This window comes from Drosophila mauritiana, chromosome 2L (assembly GCF_004382145.1).
Source record: "Drosophila mauritiana strain mau12 chromosome 2L, ASM438214v1, whole genome shotgun sequence".
Classification (NCBI taxonomy): Eukaryota; Metazoa; Arthropoda; class Insecta; order Diptera; family Drosophilidae; genus Drosophila; species Drosophila mauritiana.
In genome coordinates, this window is record NC_046667.1 from 16,988,352 (window position 1) to 17,006,892 (window position 18,541).

Sequence of the window (18,541 nt, forward strand, 5' to 3'; positions counted from 1 at the left end):
ACCGGATGTGCTGACTTAGTGGTCGGGGGACCACGCAGCAGGATATCGTTTGCCTTTGAAGCCAATGCTTACTTGCTGGACCGAAATTTCCGCTATGACGTTACAGATGAATGCTTATATTTTTTAAGAAAATCTTTGCCTATTATTTTGCTTAATGTATTAAGAAAATATAGATGATTATTATTATTATTATTATATTATATTATTAAGAAATTTATTTTAATATGTTTTCTAAGCAAACATATCAAAAAATATGTTCACAAACTTTAAGTAGGCACCTCTATTGCCTTCATTAGATGCTTCGAGTGCTTCTATAGCTTCAATTCAGTTTTCCTATTGACTTCTATTCGTCTTGAGCAATATACAAAAGTTCTTGTCAACTTCATTGTTTCCTTATAAGTTTAAAAATTATTTTAATTCAGTATGTTGCCGAAAAGTCCACGAATTCGCCAGGTCAGCCAGAATGGTTTGACCAGAATCCCCCAGAAGGGTTCGCCCAAAACCCTTTACTCCAAATCACTTCTTTCTGCACAGGCAAAGAAGCGCCGCATTTTGGGACAGCGGAACTTGAAGAAGGATAATGCGTAAGTAAACAAATTTTTAATTTTTTTCTCTTTTTAGCGTTTATCATTGTGTAAATCGCTATTAGCTCTGTAGACAAAAACAAGCAGCAGTTGCAAAAAATACCCGAGACGGGCCTACTGACGCCCTCTTCCTCGGACAACTCCTTGACCACCACAGGGTCTAGCTCTGGCCAATCTAGCTATTCGGCTATGGCAAAGACCAGTTTGATCCGAGCGCCCACCTCCTTGACCCCCTATTTGACCCTCAAGCGTCAGCAGACCTCGACATTGATTAATTTTCGGGTGCGCAAATCGCTTTCTCAAATGGATTTCAAGGAGGCACGTCGCACGGGAAACTATCAGTTGGTGGCCCATGTGGGATCGCCCCGGAAGTCTGTTCAGCAAATATCGCAGAAAGTCGACGGCGATTTGGGAATGGAGGCCAATATGGCCAAGTTGCTGCTGCAGGACAATGCACTAATTGAAGGTGAGGTGAGCTTCGTGGTTGGTCCAGATCAGGATGCCCGAGTGGCCAGCCTGAGAATCTTTAACACCATCATGCTACACGCTTGGCGCAGGAGGCGAGAGGAGGTTCGTCAGCTGACCGATCAGGTGGAGGACTACAAGAAAAGTGTATGATAATTAATGTTTTTAAATTGAAAATCTCTTTACTTAAATCCTAATCCTGCAGTTGGTTAAAAATCGCAACCAATTGCACGTCTACAATTCGCTCTTCTCCGTGGAGAAACGTCGCAACGAAACCTTAAATGATCAGCTTAGGCAGTCCTATCGCGAAAGTGCTCAGACGAAACTCTCCTACGAAGAACTTAGTGTGGTGCTTGTGCAGGTCAGAAACGAAAAGGAGAAGCTTGCCGAAGAGCTGGTGACCAAGGATCGGGATATTGAGAATCTCCAGGAAATGCAGCAGCAACTGAAGAGCGAACTCTTTCAGGTGCATAGTCAACAGGGTCAGCAGCTTGAGGAGTTGACCCGCTTGCAGCGCGAGTACCAGGAGAGCCAATCCACTCAGGATGAACTGCTCTGCCAACTGAATCGGCTCCGAATCGAACTGGCCGTTAAGAGTGACTTTGTTGACCAGTTACGCGACAGCTTGGCCAAAGTGCAGGATCTCAAGCGGGGATCCGATGAGCAGTTCAGGTGAGAAAAGCCTATATCCAATTTGGGGTTTCATAATTACCTAAGAATCGAAATCCATTAGCAAATTGCTTGAACAAACGTTAAAACTGGAGCAAGCGATAGCGGAAAAGGAGGAGCAACTGGTTACCCTCCAGAATTGCTTGGCCGCCACCTTGGGCCAAAGGATTCGCCAATGCTTCGCCCAAAGTCAGGCCTATCAGCATGCCACCTATCGCATGCTGCACTTTGTAGCCCACTATATGCTACCAGGTACTCCGCCTCCAGGACCTTCGCTTCCAGGAGCGGTTAACAGGCTGAAGGGCTTTTTTGTACGGGGCTCGCAAAATGAAGTGAACATTGAAGATCTGAAGGAGGTCGATAAAGGCCAAGATCAGGAAAAATTCAACTAAAATTTCCTTTAATTTTGCTGTTTATTGTTAAAAAATTTTTTTTTAAGACTTGCAATGTTTTTTTGTGATTTATATTGATCCTTAAATCATTGTTGACTGCATTGTTCTATATATGAAATAAATAAAAATTAATCCTTATTTTATATATATAATAGATCACCCTCATTTTTCCCAAGATTAAAAACACAATTCATACCGTTTATTTTATTACATTAAGTAAACGAAAAGTGGACCCTAACAGTGGCTCGATTTTTGCCATTTGTAAGCCAGTTGCTATTAAATACATAATCGCCCTCGGGAAATCGTACATATTTAGTAAACTGTTGGTTTACAAAGTGGGTGGGCAGCTTATCCACGATAATGTCATGCTGAAAAATATCTCAGAAATTTATCAAGATCAATATTACTTACATATTAAAATGCTTACCGTATAGGGACAAGAATGGTTGATGTTTGAGTAAGGCTTAAATAAGGCAAAGAGAAATGAGACCAAGGGGTTTCCGACATCTGCGACCATCTTGCAGCCATCAAAGGTGACATTTTGGCTAAAGGGCATTAGACCGTTTGATCGCTTGTGCAATCCCAGATTCACCTAAAAGTGGTACTCATTTATTTATAAAATGTTAGGCATACAAAATGTCTATACCGCACCGTAAACTGATGTATTGGTATCTTATAAAGCCGAACCTTGAGCGATAGGTATTTGTAAGTGCGATTCGTAGCCTTTAGAAAGCAATATTCAAAATCACTGAATTCTTTGTTCACTGAAGTACATTTTATATTGGTGAAATCGATACGACTACTTTTCACCTTAAAAACAAAACAATTAGGCAAGCTTTTGTGCACTGATAATTGCGCTTACCGAATGCATTGGAAAAAACATTAAATATATAACACCTGTTATCATCATACTACACTGGAAGTTCATCCTAGCTTAGAATTCAGATTTCACAACGGCGTCGATACAAGCTTTAGGTAGAACTGAAACTTAATACTTTGCTCAAAGCCATTAACTACTCATTATCCCAAAGGCTAATTAAAATTCAATAATCTGCGTGGCATCATTATGAACAGATTTCAATAAGTATTAAAAAAAAATTAATTTGCAACAAGCCCGATTAATTGTTGTACTTTCTGCTAAAACGATTAATTTATTCATATTTAAAAAATCTTACTTCCTACAAAAACACATTACATTTCGCCTTAGGACTAGTTATTACAGCACTAAACAATCATTTAGACGACGACCAGGTCGGTTAGGTGTTTTAATTCTACAACATTATCATATCATCATCCTACTGCCTCCTCCGTTCTTGCTCTGCTCCTCCGTTCGCATTGGGTTCGTTGTGGAAAAAGGTTTTACGTGGATATGGACAGGTTCGATATCTGCAGATCTTCCGAGTTGAGGCGCAGTATCTGCTGATCCTCTGAGTTTATGTGCACCAACTGCCCGCTATCGAAGCTAAGCAGATTGCTGATCGTTGGCCCATTATTATCCGCTTGGTTGCCAGCGGTATTATTATTGTTATTCAGGTTGGCATTGCCGTTGTTGGGATTGTTGTTGTTGCTGGGCGCAGTATTGTCGTACTGCTGCTGCTGCTGCTGCTGAAGCTGCTGCTGCTGATGGAGCGTATGCTGATTGTGCTGCAATATGGAAGGTTTAATGTTCCAAGTATTTCAAAATTGATATCTTGCTTAACCCACCAGATGATTTGGGGTCAGGTTCCACTGCAGATTGTTGGCGTTGCCAGGACCTCCGCCCGATGTCAGCAGATTTTGCATGTTGAAGGCATTGTTGAGATTACTGAGATTATTGCCGTTGCCGTTGGCAGGTGCTGCTCCTGCTGCAGTTGCTGCCGCTGCTGCAACAGCTGCCGCCGAGAATTTACTTTCCCAGCTATTGCCGCCAGGATGGCCAAAGGGATTGGCATGAAATTGCAAGGACTGTTGCTGCTGCTGCTGTTGGTGTTGCTGCTGGTGCTGATGCTGATGCTGCTGCTGCTGATGCTGCTGCTGCTGGGCAAGGACCTGCTGGGCAAACGGATTGTAGTTGCCGCCCAGATCAGTTGCTCCATATGGCTGCTGTTGCTGTTGCTGCTGTGGGTGGTTGGGCGACATCAGTTGCTGCTGGCCATTGGTGGGCGTCACCGCGGAGGCCATGTTGTAGGGCGAGGGCGTGCTGTTGTGGTTGTAGTTGCTCGATGGCGACAGCGGCTGTGGCGAGGGGGTGAGCTCAGGAGGCGCCCGATAAGAAAGCCCAAAGGGTTGTGGCGAGGTATCTAGAAAGCGAAGCGAGCCGTGTTATATAATATATATAATAAGCAGTCGAAATTCTAGTTACAAGTTTAAAGCATGCCATATTATGATTATGGAAGTTTAAACTAGTTATTTTTTTGTAGTTTTAGTGTATAAAACTCACCTCTTGGTTCCGTTTTAATGGGCGGTATGTTTTGTGTATTCCAGCAATTCATGTTAGTTTGTCCTACAAAAAAACACGCATTCAAAAATAAAAGGTTAACAAAAAGCAAAATAAAAAATAAAGATAAAATCAAGCAGGACGTGTAAAGCAAACAATATTATGCAAAACGTATAAAAACCAAAGATTGAAAGGAAAACATAAAAGATTCGTTAGTGCGGCATACAGATTAAAAACTCTGCCGGGCAAAAGGAAAAAATTAAAAATCTCGCTGTCATTCTAAAAACTAAATAAGCTAAATAATAACTAACATGCATATAATTTTTCGAAATAAAACAAAAAAGGCTAAATACTGAAATGAACTGTTTCGAACTCTGATAAAAACTTACTCAGAACTTTAAACTCTTCTTGGAAGTAGGAAATCCTAGAGCAAAACTTACTTCAACCTATAAACAGTTCCTTTTTAATAAAATAACCTTTAGTTTTTTTTTTAATTTTTCTTGATTTTTTTTTCTTTTATTAAGCTACTATATTTTATACAAAATATTTTTACCAAACTCTTAATTTTTCGTATATAAAAATATCAAATATTCTTCGCATGTAAACGAGTAGAAAAGCGACAAAAATTGCATATTGATTTCGAATCAATTTCTCATTTTCTTGACTATAATTTCGACTATTCATGTAAATCAATATATAAATATAGTGGGGACATTTACCCCTTTTACGTAGATTTCATGGTGTTCTGAGTGGATTTGTGCATTGATTGAGTGCTTTCTAATAGTTTCTAAGAGTCTATTCGAGTAATACGTCATCTGAGGCGATGATTTGTTAAGTAGTCTTTGGTATACCGAAAAAAACATCAAATATATATGATGCTATTGGACTAGGTAGGATTCAGTTAGATGTCTAGCATCTCAAAACAAAGTATGTGTACCCAAGTGGATCCAAGCACATGGGAAAAAGTCGACTCAAAGTCGCGACAGACACAATAGAGGATAGAGAAGACCGACACCAGCTTGGGAAAAATCTGAACAGTCAACTTACTGCCATCCTGGTGGTCATTCTGCAATTGCTGTTTCTGCTGCTGCTGGAGCAGCAGGTGCATGGGATCACCGCCAGTCTTCTGACGTTTCCGCCTCAAGTGCGCTGGATCTATAAGACAAAATATACACACCGTGTTGTAGGTACATATGATCGGGTTTTCGGTTTCAATTTAAACAATATACTCGATTCCATTGGGAAATCTTACGCTACTCTGAAAATTGAGTGATTTCGCTTAAATACAATAGTTAGGTGGGCCCCTTCAAATGGGCCACCTGGACAACAAACAATTCATTGGGTTTGACCCATTTCTTTTGGGTCTTTTGCCTGGTATCACTTACAAATTATTTGGGGATACTTTTAGCACAATTATCAATTATAAAACAAATACAAATTCATTAAGGTTCCGAAGACATTACGCTCCAGCCGGCCTTACAACAAGTGGACAATTTGTGGCGCCAGAGTTAATGGAAATAGATTCCGGGAAATACAATGCAATTTCCACTGGCTTGAAGCCAACTTGCTTCGTTATTGGGTTTCGTTAGAGGATTTTCCTCGGTTCGTTTGCCTATAAAGAATATAAACAATCAAATCAACAAATCTAGATGCCATTGGCGGCAGCCAATCGCTTGGCCACCTCATCCGGCGTTAGGATCTCGCCAGCATCCACGGGAGCATAGTAGGCGGAGGTCTCGTCAAATTCACTGGCCGCCGCAAGTGGCGGAATACTCGTGTACAGGGCAAAGTGCTCGGCCTCGGTCAGGTCCAGATTGGGGTCCAGTTGGACATTGAAGTGACCCTCGATGGAGCTGACCAAATTGTGCAGACTTTGTCGATCGGCAATGGCAACTAGTTCCATTCCGCCCTCACTAATTGGTATGTCAGCGAGCTGTAGTGCAGATGCAGTGCGTCTATCCAATCCTGCTCCCACCGAAATCGTGCTGGATTGGGAGTAGCCCTCGGTTCGCTGCTGCTGTGGCAAGCTATTGGCACTGTCACCTTTCAGCGGTATGTGCACCACATCAGCATTCAGGTAGGCGGGTCTCTTTCCAGAAACACTGCTCACACTCCTGCCCACGGGCTTGGCCAGCTTTGATCCTGGTTTCTTGGCCTTGACAGGACTGGATTTTGCAGGCGCTTGATTCGAGATGAACGGGGCGGCTGACTTGGAGGAGCGCAGCGATGCCCTCATCGGGTCTTGCATGTTAAAGTGACCTATACTCGGCTCCCTGCTATTTGCCTTGGAATCCAATATAGAGCTGTTCTCCTGCCCCTGGGCCAAATCCGGTTTGCTCTTGCGGCGCGAAAAAAGTTTCGAAAAGAATCCCGGCTTCTTCTGCCTGGGCAGAGTATTAAAGTTCGGGTTCTTTGGAGCGGGTGGGAGTCTTTTGTTTAGAGGAGACTCGCCTGTAGATGGCTTGGTCTGAACCGTATTGGCCTCGATTGACCGATTCTCAGCATTGCTGTCCTGCTTTCGAATTCTTTTCGGTGGCAATGGGGGCAACTTCTCCTCTTCTGGTGGATATTGAACTGTTAGAATTGCCGGCGGGACTGGAGGAACTGGTCGCAACGGAGTCTCCGGCTTACGGGCCTGCGAATTCACCTCGACGGGATCGTAATGCTGATGGGCATCTTCGGGAGCGCATTGCGACATGGGCGGAGTTGGAGGCATTATATCATCCATGGGTATGAGGACGGGATTCTTGAAGGCGATCTGTAAGCTTGTGTAGGTGGCAGCGTCATCGAAGCTATCCTCCACCTGCAGCGGAGCACGACCCTGAAGTCCCGCCAACTCATTTTGTATGGTATTCTTGTACGTATCCCTTTGAACTTTGAAGTCCGTGTATATCTCATCCAATTCCGCCACGGTCTCAAGGAGTTCATCGAGGGTCTTATCTGCCTTGGTTATCTCAAGGGCGGAGTCCGAAACATCTGCCTCAGCAGTGGGACTGGGTTCATGGACTTGCTGTTCAATCTCACTGGACTTCATCCACTCGGTGATCTTATCGTTGGCCGTCAAAGGACGTGGCTCCAAATGCTGACCCAGATCCAGTTGCTCCAGTTCTCGTACTTTTTCATCGATAATGGTGTCAATCTCTTTTTCCTGCTCGGATCGCAGGCGATGGGCCTCGGCTTCTGCATGGGCATCCGCCGCCTCCATGTCCTCGGGAATATGATCAGAGGTGTGATCTAAAGCCTGATCGAAAGAATGCTGCGCTGGTAGTTCCAGATCCTGCTGCATCGGTTCTACCAGCTGAAAAGATTGCTCCTGTTCTACTTGTTGTAAATATTGATCCTGCTGTAATGATTGCTCTTGTGTATATGGCTCCTGTTGCAATGATTGATCTTGAGTATATTGCTCCTGTTGCAATGGTGGCTCTTGAGTGTATTGCTCCTGATGCACTGACGGCTCTTGCTCAAGAGCTGGCTCTGATTGCTGAGATTCCTCTTGATTAAAGTCCATTTCCGAAGGTATCTCACGTTGCATCTCTATTTTCGGTGTATCCAAATCGATAACCTCAATCGTTGGCGGCTGCACTTCCCGTTTGGCGTCCAACCTGAGGATCTGCTGAAAGAGATCTTCGTCCGGCTTCCGCTTGAGGTGCCGATGAAGATTCCAGAATGTATGTTTACCTGAGTCCATTGGCACGTACTCGAAGGGCAGGGCCTCGCTGGTAACTCCATCCGAGGGACGTCGCAGTTGGATAAAAACCTAATGGAACATAGTTTCTTGTAAGAGCTGAGGATCCCTTCTTGATAAGCTTTAACGCACCTTGGCGGGCTCTGTGATGTCCAGGGTATGATAGCGCGGCGTCTTAAAGGTAATGGCAGTCTGCTTGTGGACATCCGTGTGCTGGAAGTCACCAAAGGCCTCCCAAACGCTCTGGCCATTCTTCTCCTCGAAGAATCGCACAGAGATGTCCTCCTTGGCCACCTTCTCGCAGAGCAGGATGATCTGGGTATTGCCAAAGACGGTGGCGGAGCAGCTGCAAAGCCGGCAGATGACCAAGTCGGACATGGCCTTCTTATCGAAGATGGGCTCCGAAACCACCGGCGGCAGTGGCGAGGTGAATCGACCCTTCTGCTCGCTCTCCATGAATACTTGAAAGCACAATCGCACCGAATTCAGATCTATGCTCGAGGGCTGGAAACGATGCGAAAAGCCAGCTGAAGGAAGCAAATGGGAATGGGTTATACTTTAAGGCCAAATAAATTATGCTCTACAAGACCTACTCTTAAACGGATCCACACGGATCTCCTCGCGCGCCTTAAGCGCCGCATCAATGTCCTTCTTTTTGACACACTGGATACCCAAGTTACTGAACACGGCTCGCATTGTCTCACTGTTGATCTCCAGTGTACAGACGCCCTTCTTGCAGCCCTCCTTGCCAACTAAATTGTGGGGATGGGGACTGAAATGGGAAAGGGAAGCACAATTATTTTATTATTTTATACTATATACATATGTATATTCTCAACTCACCGATATGGCGTATCCTTTGTGACGCAGGAGACGACCACCACGGCGCGTCCCTTGTAGCCCACAATCTCGATGGTCGGATAGGTCTTGTTCTCCGGCGTGGAGTTCACGCCCGGAATGGATCCCGCCGAGCGTCCCTCGCACTCGTAGCGAAACCGCAGCGCCTTTCCCGCCGGTTGCTCGGTGATCTTAACGTAGGGTTTCTTTCGCACATTTTTCGTGGACTGTGCCATTTGCTGCTGCTGCTGGGCGGGCAGGCCGTTGTAGTTGAGGCTCTGTTGGCCATCAGCCGCTGGACCCTGCCCAGGAGCGGCTCCGTTGTTCTGGCTCGGAAACATTACGTGGCCAAAATATTATCTAATAGATAAAAAAAAGTAACATATGTTAGAAATTTAATATCTTTATAAATTATAGATAGATAAGTTCAATGTAAAATGTAAAAGAGAGTGTTTCCGATTCTGTAAGATTCTATAAGTTTATTCTTTATTCTATAAGTACATATATTCTTAATAAGGATCAATTGCCAAATTGAAATAGCTATGCCATGTTTGTTTGTCCGCTTTTATAAATGTTCATATCTCAGGAACTACCAATGTCTTTTAATTTTTTTTTAAATTAATTTTTGCGAATTAATGCATATTGCTTTTGACTTGATGTAATGCACTAGAATGACTCTTTGTGCCCTCTGATTTAAAGTTAGGCCCTTGGCAAGCAGCAAATCGAAGGCCCCCAGACACGACAAACGATGACGACGCCGATCGAAAATAACGCCTCCAAGACTCGTGCAGTGTGATCTGCTATATAAGTAAGATTCTCCTGACCACCGGCTATGACGAACCGAACCGTAAAATGTCTGGCAGCAAGCGGAAAAGGTGGAAAACTCTCCCGCAGACCCGTCTTTGCTGCGTGGGTGGTCGTTATTACCGTCTGCGATAGACGGCATTAATTACAATATTTTAGGGGTCATTAGGAAAATTGTATATTTTCATAATTCTCATCGGCATGTGATGCATTTTTGCAGTGGGTGCGTTTTTGCAATCTGTTTTTCATTTTGGCCGGGTCCGGACCCCGGTCTGGTCCGGTGTAGTCCGGCTAAAGCTCCGGACGCCTTGTTTAAAAATAACATTTTGCGTAACGCGGCCACAAAGCGACAAAAACTCTGCCTCCCATATATCAGGTGGTATATATAGGTGTATATATATTATATATACATATACATAGATCGCCTAGCAGACTGGCCTCCCCGGAGCTGGGATAGCATTATATTTTGTTTTATTTTTTCGCGAGATTGGAGCAATTCAAACAAAACATTTTATCAATGATGCCGCGTCGAATTGTCAACGAAACGAGTAGTCCGTTCAGTCGGGTCGATCATTCCAATACGCAACTGAGTTCTACTAGATATATATATGAAGACTAAGTGGCTGTGTGACCTCAGAGTTTGTTCTCTGATCGTGTCTAGACATTGGTCTGCCGTGGGCAAAAGACGTCAATGGCTAAAAAAAAAAATAAAACTAATGCCCGTGCATTGGTCCTATCCAAACTTGGCTGATTTGTCGGGGTAAAAGGAGCGGAAGCCAGGAAACGTGTGCCAATTCTGTTGATACATACAAGTGACATGATATATGGATATTTAAGAAAATTACATGCCTTACACGAAAAGAAATGACCGAAGATTGTGACCATAAAAAAGATTTCGTTTATGTTCCATTAACAAGATCCTCATCAAGAGTAAAAGAATAGCAGCACTAGCAGTTTAATCTTTCAAATAAATACACACATAAATTTAAAGAAAAAAAAAGAGTCGATAGCAGTGATTCATTGAATAAATATCACTTCGTTTCTACCTCGAGTAAGGTTAATGTGCTCATATGTATATGTAACTTATACCCCTTTAAAAAGATAGTTTATTTAGCTTAGATAGAAAGATAGTAGTTTTTCATACGACTCCGTCTTACTTTCCTTTACATTTGTTTTAGCTTATCAAAATATATACGTATTCCATTCACATCTGTTTTATTTCTAGAGGAATTTGGTCTACCAATCGAAGTTTTGCAGCTGCCAAAGGCTTTTGGTGCGTCAACTAGAAATACATATTTTCCTTATAAATCAAGTCCAATGGGACAGTGGTCAAAACTACATATTCAATGGACACAGCAAACCGATAACCTTTATAGAAGATATAGTATACGAAAGCAAGACATTTCCCACGCGCTGCTTATTTCAGAAATAAGCTTTGCCTTGAACATCAATTGTTGAGGACAAAATCCAATCAGCGTGCACAAAATATTGGGGAAGAATTACGTCATGAAATAATTTAAGTTTTGGCGAATATGAAAAGCTAGTTGGACAGAAGCCAGCAAATGTAATACAAATGCAATTCAGTTCAGATACAAATTACACATGCGTATTTATCGTTATTTCATTTATGAGAATTGAGCGATTGATCACCTTTCAGTTATCACGGCCAAACTTTGATGGAAAAAACTTCACGACACAGATAAAAGCGCAGAATTTTCGGTTATCCAATAGGTTTTATTATTTATTAATTATAATGTTGACAGGACGAGTTGATTGATTTATGAGCTGTTTATAATTTATAGTTTATAACTATATTTTAGTTGGTAGCTTTGCTTTTCAAACTGAGCAGCTATGTATATATATTTGTATCTATAGGTGCTACCGAGAGAAATGTTCTTGTAGAACCGATCGAAAACACGCGGAAAACGTCTTGAGTACTCGCCAAATGTCTGAACACTGAACTGAGAAAATGTTTTTGAGAAGAAACACACAATTCTTCATGCACGCCTGCCTGGCAAAAGTTTTGTCGTCGAGCTTTCTGCTATTTTTATTTTCACTAATATTTTAAAAATGTATTTTCTTAACATTTTTGTTTTGCTTGTGTATGGATGTGTGATTTGTATCTCATGTCATGAATTTATTGCTTTTGCTTGCAAGGAATTTTCTCTTTCGACGAGCAAGTTGTCCCCATTTTTGAGCAAAAAAAAACGTAGCGCGTCGCAAGAAAATGGAAATTCAAACTTAATTTCCGATGTCAATAAACTTTAGCTGGCAATTGTGTAAACAAATTGAAATTATTGAGAGTTTTATTGATTCGTAGGCAATTGAATCTAATGTTAATAAAAGGTTGCTACTTTGTACTACAATGTGAAATATGTACAATGCTGCTTATATATGCCGGTTGCTATTCAAATTTAAAACAAAAAGCTAACCAAAATCGGATAAGCAATTCCCTAGAACATAACATTGTGAATGTTTGTGTCACTTTTTCCAATTTACTATGTGTTGGCCGGCCCCAAGAAAATGAGTCATTTCATTGAGGGGAAATAAACGAATCCCACAAAATGCGCCCAATCTAATCAAAAGATGCTAAAAATTAACATAAACTGCATTAGCTGAGGATTGTTTGTTTTTGCAGTGAATATAAACACATTATTCAAGTACATTTGTTTGTGTATCGACTGTATGTGCGTATATATACATATATAGTGGGCATTTGGTTTTAGGCTTTGGCATTTCCGTTTCAATATCCACGGCAAAAACGAAAATTCGCCACTTGTCACAGTTCAATCTGCCTTGAGCACTTGGCGCCAGTTCAGAAAGCTCTCTAATGAGTTTGTAAAACCCAATTATACGATCTATGCTGGGCAGAGGATATATAGGATATATGTACATATGAAGATATGCCTCTGCCAGAATGAATGGTTGCATTATATTCGTACCCAGAGATTTTTGAAAACAAAATATCTCGATTTTGACTGGGTACGAATTTCCACGAAACACAATGAGTCACGAAGCAAATTTCTCGCTATGTTTGTATATTGAAATATATTGAAATATGCAAGGAATTCGCTCGTGTGCCACCCACTGTTGGCAAAAATCATTCACTAACTACGTGACTTTCCCATTGAGAACAACGTATGGAACTGAACGAGAATAGGTCAGTTACCCTGAAAATTAAGTCTTATAGGATATGAGGATATCAAAATACTGGAAATCCCCATAGTTGCAATCGATTAACCAATCGATTAACCAATTGTTTCAAAGGCTAACAAGAATTACTCTGCCACCGAATTTAATTGCAGTACACTATTTATGATGGTTTCATCCGCAGGTGTATTGAGATTAGAACCATTTGCAACCAAACAAATTTGCCACCGTTTATTCCCGTCAGATAGAACCTGCGGTATTCAGACTGATAGTGCTCAGGTGTTGAGCGTAGAAAATCCGAAAAAAAAACTCAAAGATAACCAAAAATAAGATAAGAATACAATAATAAATCTAAATGACGATGGCCTGAGAATGTATCGATAGTTGGTTTAAGTGTTTTGCAGGGGGGTTATTTTGGAATTTCCGATGGTTTTGCCTTCCGTTTGCTCAAAACAATAAATAATTTATTTGATTAGCTATTAATTTTCACCGTGTCTTGCAAAAATCCACACGATAAATTCAAAAGAAAAAAGTCTTTGCTTTTAAGCCATAAAATGAATTAATAAAATAACGTTCTACTCGTTCGGCGATAACTACTTTTGCGAAAAATAAAAAAAAGGTAAGTAAACAAAATAAAACGAAAACATTTCGTTTCGATCATTTAACATGCTAATTTTATGCAATTTCCAATAGCAAAGACACACAGAAAAAAGTTCTTTTGGCGCCAGCACCACAAATTAAGATTAAGATCAACATCAAAGCATCAGAAGCAGCCAAAAATTCCTCAGTGAAACGGGTTCCGCAAAAAAAAAAAATGTATACAAAAAACTAACTCCAGACAGACAAATGTTTTTTAACGATCGTTGGCGTCAAGCAATTTACAGCTCAAATAAAAATAAATAACCGATATGCTGACAAATCGATGGAACTAGTTGCCCAAAGCTATGTTATGTATCTTATGAATACAAGTCCATTATCCTTATTTTGCACACCAAACAATGTTTGTTAAATTAGCCGATCAGGGATTATTGTGCACATGTGACTTCCGGCAAAAAAAAGTGCAGATATCTTATCCGTATCTCCAATTATAACGGCCACGCTCTTTCTTATCGAGTGGTTTAAATGATATTCGCCTAAAATAGAATCCCTATTGATTGATGATTTGCATAGCGGAGGAGGGCCTTACCCACAGCCAGATCGTATCAATCATGACTCGGATTTAGCATGCGGGGAAACTACCAGTAGATATAACCAATATCATCTATTGACTTGGCCTTAGATCTCTGTTAGCACACACACCTCTACTCGAGCCTTGTAAATCGCGCCGATGACTTGCGGGAAACGACTTTAGCGATTTTAGCGCTTTGATTTTCTTTGGGCCCGGAGACGAGAGTCTGAAATTATGAGTCAGCACCCGGTTTGCATTTAACTTGGCTGCACTTTTTGAGTTAACACCGCATTAGCTAAAAGCCTTTCTGCATTCTTCATAATTACCTGCGATTCAAAACAAGGAAAAGTGAACACTCATGACGAATTCGGCTTCACTTTTTTGCTTTTATTTGGGCCACAAAACGCACAATAACCGCAGTTTGTTCTTTAAAAATGGTACTTTTCAATCGAGTAGTTAAAAATAATATCGAACCGTAAGGGAATTTCAAAAATATTTAAATAAAAATAAGAGAATTTTAGCGCTAACACGACCGCAGGCGCATCGAGTCGATCTTAGAATGAAACAATTGAAAACCTCTCCGGCGTATTTGACTGGCAGCAAAAAATAAATAAATACAAGGGGCAAAAGCTTTTCCACGAGCCCCAACCCCTCGGGCCCCAAACCCCCCTCACCCTGCCCACGTGCCCGTAAGAAACTTTCATTTATGGCGACGTCGAAAAGCCACTGCGACTGCGCTGCCATGTACACAGGTGTTTCGGTTGTATTATTTAAGTTTATCGTTTGCATTCACCGTAGATTATTTAATACGCAGGTGGATAATTGCCACCCAAAAAACACAACAACAAATGCGGTTACACTGCAAAGGATTGAACATGTTCTATTAGTTTTTTGGTAAATCTAAACTATTATTTGTCAAGCAGGAATGGTGAGCTATTACAATATGAGCCGACTTTAAAAAAAAAACCCAAATCTTGGCTTCCAGGAATTTCAAACATTGTCAAAATGTAAAAACTATTTAGAATGTAAAAATATTATTAAGCGAGCAAAGTGACCAGTCTTGGTTTATCAAACCTTAATAGTGTGAATAATGGTTGATAAATCACGATGTTATTGCTGTAAACATTGTTCCGAAACGATAATGCGTCCAATGACTCAATAAGGTTATATTTGTAATATATTTAATACAAGATGCATTTCTTTGCAATGACATTTTGCGTCTTTGGAAGCAATAGTGTACATATTTATTAAAAATACAAATATCAAGACCCTTCTCGAAGAACGCAGCCATTAGGATTTTCCACCGCACTTAATTAATCCGTGCTATCAAAGTTCAGAATCAATAAATTAAGCTAGGCTCTGAAAGGGGACTCACCTAAGTCAAGGAGTGATCTGAAATCTTGCTTATATGCATTGATATCACTGGGCTTGCTAAGTAAATCGGACACCTGAAATTCAACGCGAAGCAATTAGTACACTTTTATGTGCATTATTTGTTTAGTTTTTTATTGTGGTAATTGGAAAATTAGTCCGTTGCACAGCGAGCTAAATAAGCCATTTATTTATAGTTGAGAAATATGGCGCTTTTTTCATGTTAATGTTAACACGCACACACACACACAAACACGCACGGGCAGGAACCGGTTTATTTATTATTTTTTATATATAAATAATTTTTCTTCCCTCCCTTTTCCACTCACTCTGTCTCTCTTTCTGATTCTTCTTATTTTATTCTTTTTTAACTTTTGCGCGCGCACAAAGCGGGTGCGATAATATCGATAATAACGACAAAAACAACGGATGGGGGAGAACAGTTCGAACAGAAACTAATGAAAAGTTAAGAAATCGAAGACCGAAGAAAGAGAGAGTGGGCAAAGAGCGCGAGAGCGCGCGTGACGTCGATTTCTTCTAGGGAATTCCGGGCTTTATGCTTATGCGATCATCGACTGACGACTACCTTTTGTTTTTGTTTTTCGATTTATTCGATTTATAATTTTAGGTAATTTGTTATCGCGCTCTGGCCCCCCATTTTCTTTGGTGATATTCTTGCGATGTCTGTGGTTAAAGTGTCGATGTGCCGTGTAATCTAATCGGTAAAACGTTCAGTTTTAATCGAAATTATCAATACGTGCGCCGAGTCTTTTTTGTTATTTCCTCCGTTATATTGGTGGGCCTCTTTTTTGTCACTCGTAATACGAAAAGGCAAGTGAAACTTGCTTAGAGCTCAATTGAATTTATGCGTTTTTATGCAGCTCTTTTACTTTTCGTTTTATTTTTATCTACTGGTATTTCAACCTGCCTTTGAGCTCCAGAAGAGCGAAAGAGAGCGGAAGCTTAAAGCACAGCGAAAAAGGTAAATAAGGCACAGTTGGAGGTGGAGATAAAATACCCGTAACACACGCACTACCAACCGATCTCGACGCCCGCGATTTGAACACTAACTGAAAAAACTGCCCTCCAAGAAGAAACAGACGAGCCAAACTTTCAATACAGTATGCGCCACTGAAAAATACCGCAAAACTTGCAGATCGCAGAGCTTTCAACGGAGTTAAGTACTCGGCCCCAAGCTCTGCTCTTCGCAGTCTCGACCTAAGCTCAGAAGAGAGACAATCCGAAGAGTCAAGCTTGGCCAAGAGCGCGAGATCAGCATGTGCTGAGTCACGTACGATCGAAGTTTTCCACGCGCGACTTATAGCTTACAGATGTCCACTTCTTCCACAAATCTGAGTTTCGAGGAATACGCGATGATTCCATTAAGACGAAACATTATATATGTACATATTATATAAATGTTTTTATCTCACTGATATCGTTTTGTAGGAATGCAGGCCAGTTGTTTCCATCAAAAGCTTTTAAAATGTGTCACCTTTTCAATGTAGAGTAGTATCTGCTATATTGAAGAAATATCTAATTATTTGAAAATACATCACTTTTTCATAGTAGCTTGTTTATGGCATACCAAAAGAAGCTGAAAAATATTAGTTTTAACTGTTCTTAATTATTGAGAATTCAACTTTAGAATTCGAATTGCAAAATAGGATCCGTTTAAGTTATCAAATATACATACATAGTTTTTTTTTTTTAAACTATTTCTGCAAATGTACGAAAAGTAAAAAATTTATAGAAAAACTAACTTCCGTCATTTATCTCAGTGTCTCTCACATATGACTCATCTCCACGAGCGACTGAATCCGAAAAGCTTTTTCAGCTTTTATGAATGAAACAGCACGGAGCACTTACTATCTGTGTGTGTGGCTGCGACCCATCCACTGTTGACCCCACTCCCACCCACGAGGTTGGGGGGCCTGAATCAGCGTACGATTCCTGGAAAAAGGATAATATCCTGCGCCGGCATTTGTTGTGGCATTAATTTTCACTGCGGCAGGGTCTCAATGCCGTGACTCACTTGCTTCGTGCTCAGCATTCCGGAGCAGCTTTCACTTTCCGGCTGGAGGACCTCTGACATTCAAGATTTGATAATGTTGCTGATTCACTTTCTTCGGAAATGGGGGTCAGTACAGTTGATAATTGAAATGTATCATTAAAAAAGTGGTCGCACAAAAGATAAGGATTTCTATGCTTGGGTTTTTTCTGGTAATTAAACCAATTTAATAAATATTAACGATGAACAATAAATATAAAATACCATTCCTTGGAAAACGAAATATTATCAGTAGAAGTATTTTTCTAATTTCAAGACCAAACTACAACAAAACTACTACTGAACTACTGAACAAAATGTATAAGCAAATAAGAATTAAAATAATATTATTTAAAGTTGGATGGTCGATGGAAACAAAATCCACATGCTCAATAAGTTCATCCGAATACTACTTATGCATAAAAAAAAGGACTTTCCGCCATTATCGTAAATCGTTATCAAAACCACACTGGCACGAAGGTCATGCCACCTGGTAAACATACATAAGTGCACGTGAGCTAAGCACAAATAAATAGGAATTATGTCAAATGTTAGTATTGAAATTCCACATCAATTGCCATCGCCACCCGTGGAATTGGAGTGGGAATCGCGGGACTAAGTCAACTCGCAATGTCTTGATGGCACGAACGCAGAACAACAACCCGGTTAATGGAGTCCAGACATCGATCAAACAATGGTGAATGGAGAAGCTCCCACTCCCGCAAGGCCAGCAACCAATTGCAGCGGGTTTTCCACGAAAATCACGCGATATTCGTCCAGTCCTGCGAGGTAATTTTTAATGGATCCTGCCCCCTTATAAGCTGACACGTGCTGAGGCAGTCATTTTCCTGTACATATGTACATTTGCACCCCGTGTATACGACAGTATTGATTTTTCCGGCTGTCGGACTTTCGCCTTAAACTCTTTGAACTTCCTGTGGCACGTGTCC

General features: G+C 41.0%; 3 protein-coding genes across 5 annotated transcripts; 1 reads left to right on the forward strand and 2 right to left on the reverse strand.

The window, feature by feature from the left end:
* The first annotated feature begins 325 nt into the window (after window positions 1–325).
* On the forward strand, window positions 326–2,262 carry LOC117150894. Its single transcript, XM_033318031.1, has 4 exons — window positions 326–584; window positions 650–1,196; window positions 1,255–1,721; window positions 1,783–2,262. The coding sequence occupies exons 1-4, from the start codon at window positions 424–426 to the stop codon at window positions 2,108–2,110; spliced, it is 1,503 nt and encodes a 500-aa protein (XP_033173922.1). The 5' UTR covers window positions 326–423; the 3' UTR covers window positions 2,111–2,262.
* A 60-nt stretch (window positions 2,263–2,322) lies between these two features.
* On the reverse strand, window positions 2,323–3,038 carry LOC117150929. The gene is made up of 4 exons (XM_033318091.1): window positions 2,973–3,038; window positions 2,762–2,920; window positions 2,538–2,702; window positions 2,323–2,478 (listed from the first exon to the last, which is right to left on the reverse strand). Exons 1-4 carry the CDS (start codon window positions 3,036–3,038, stop codon window positions 2,323–2,325), a joined length of 546 nt encoding a protein of 181 aa, XP_033173982.1.
* A 207-nt stretch (window positions 3,039–3,245) lies between these two features.
* Window positions 3,246–16,633, reverse strand: LOC117138273 (embryonic polarity protein dorsal). 3 transcript variants are annotated; one of them, XM_033300260.1, is made up of 10 exons: window positions 16,560–16,578; window positions 15,546–15,618; window positions 9,055–9,408; window positions 8,805–8,983; window positions 8,344–8,738; window positions 8,205–8,283; window positions 5,574–5,681; window positions 4,530–4,592; window positions 3,815–4,389; window positions 3,246–3,754 (listed from the first exon to the last, which is right to left on the reverse strand). In XM_033300260.1, exons 3-10 carry the CDS (start codon window positions 9,387–9,389, stop codon window positions 3,470–3,472), a joined length of 2,019 nt encoding a protein of 672 aa, XP_033156151.1. In that variant the 5' UTR covers window positions 9,390–9,408; window positions 15,546–15,618; window positions 16,560–16,578; the 3' UTR covers window positions 3,246–3,469. The 3 variants fall into 3 exon arrangements, with proteins under 3 accessions (XP_033156151.1, XP_033156135.1, XP_033156143.1); XM_033300244.1 differs by lacking the exons at window positions 3,246–3,754; window positions 3,815–4,389; window positions 4,530–4,592 and having other exon boundaries at window positions 5,630–8,283; window positions 16,560–16,633; XM_033300252.1 differs by lacking the exons at window positions 3,246–3,754; window positions 3,815–4,389; window positions 4,530–4,592; window positions 15,546–15,618; window positions 16,560–16,578 and adding an exon at window positions 11,503–11,781 and having other exon boundaries at window positions 5,630–8,283.
* Between the last annotated feature and the right edge of the window lie 1,908 nt (window positions 16,634–18,541).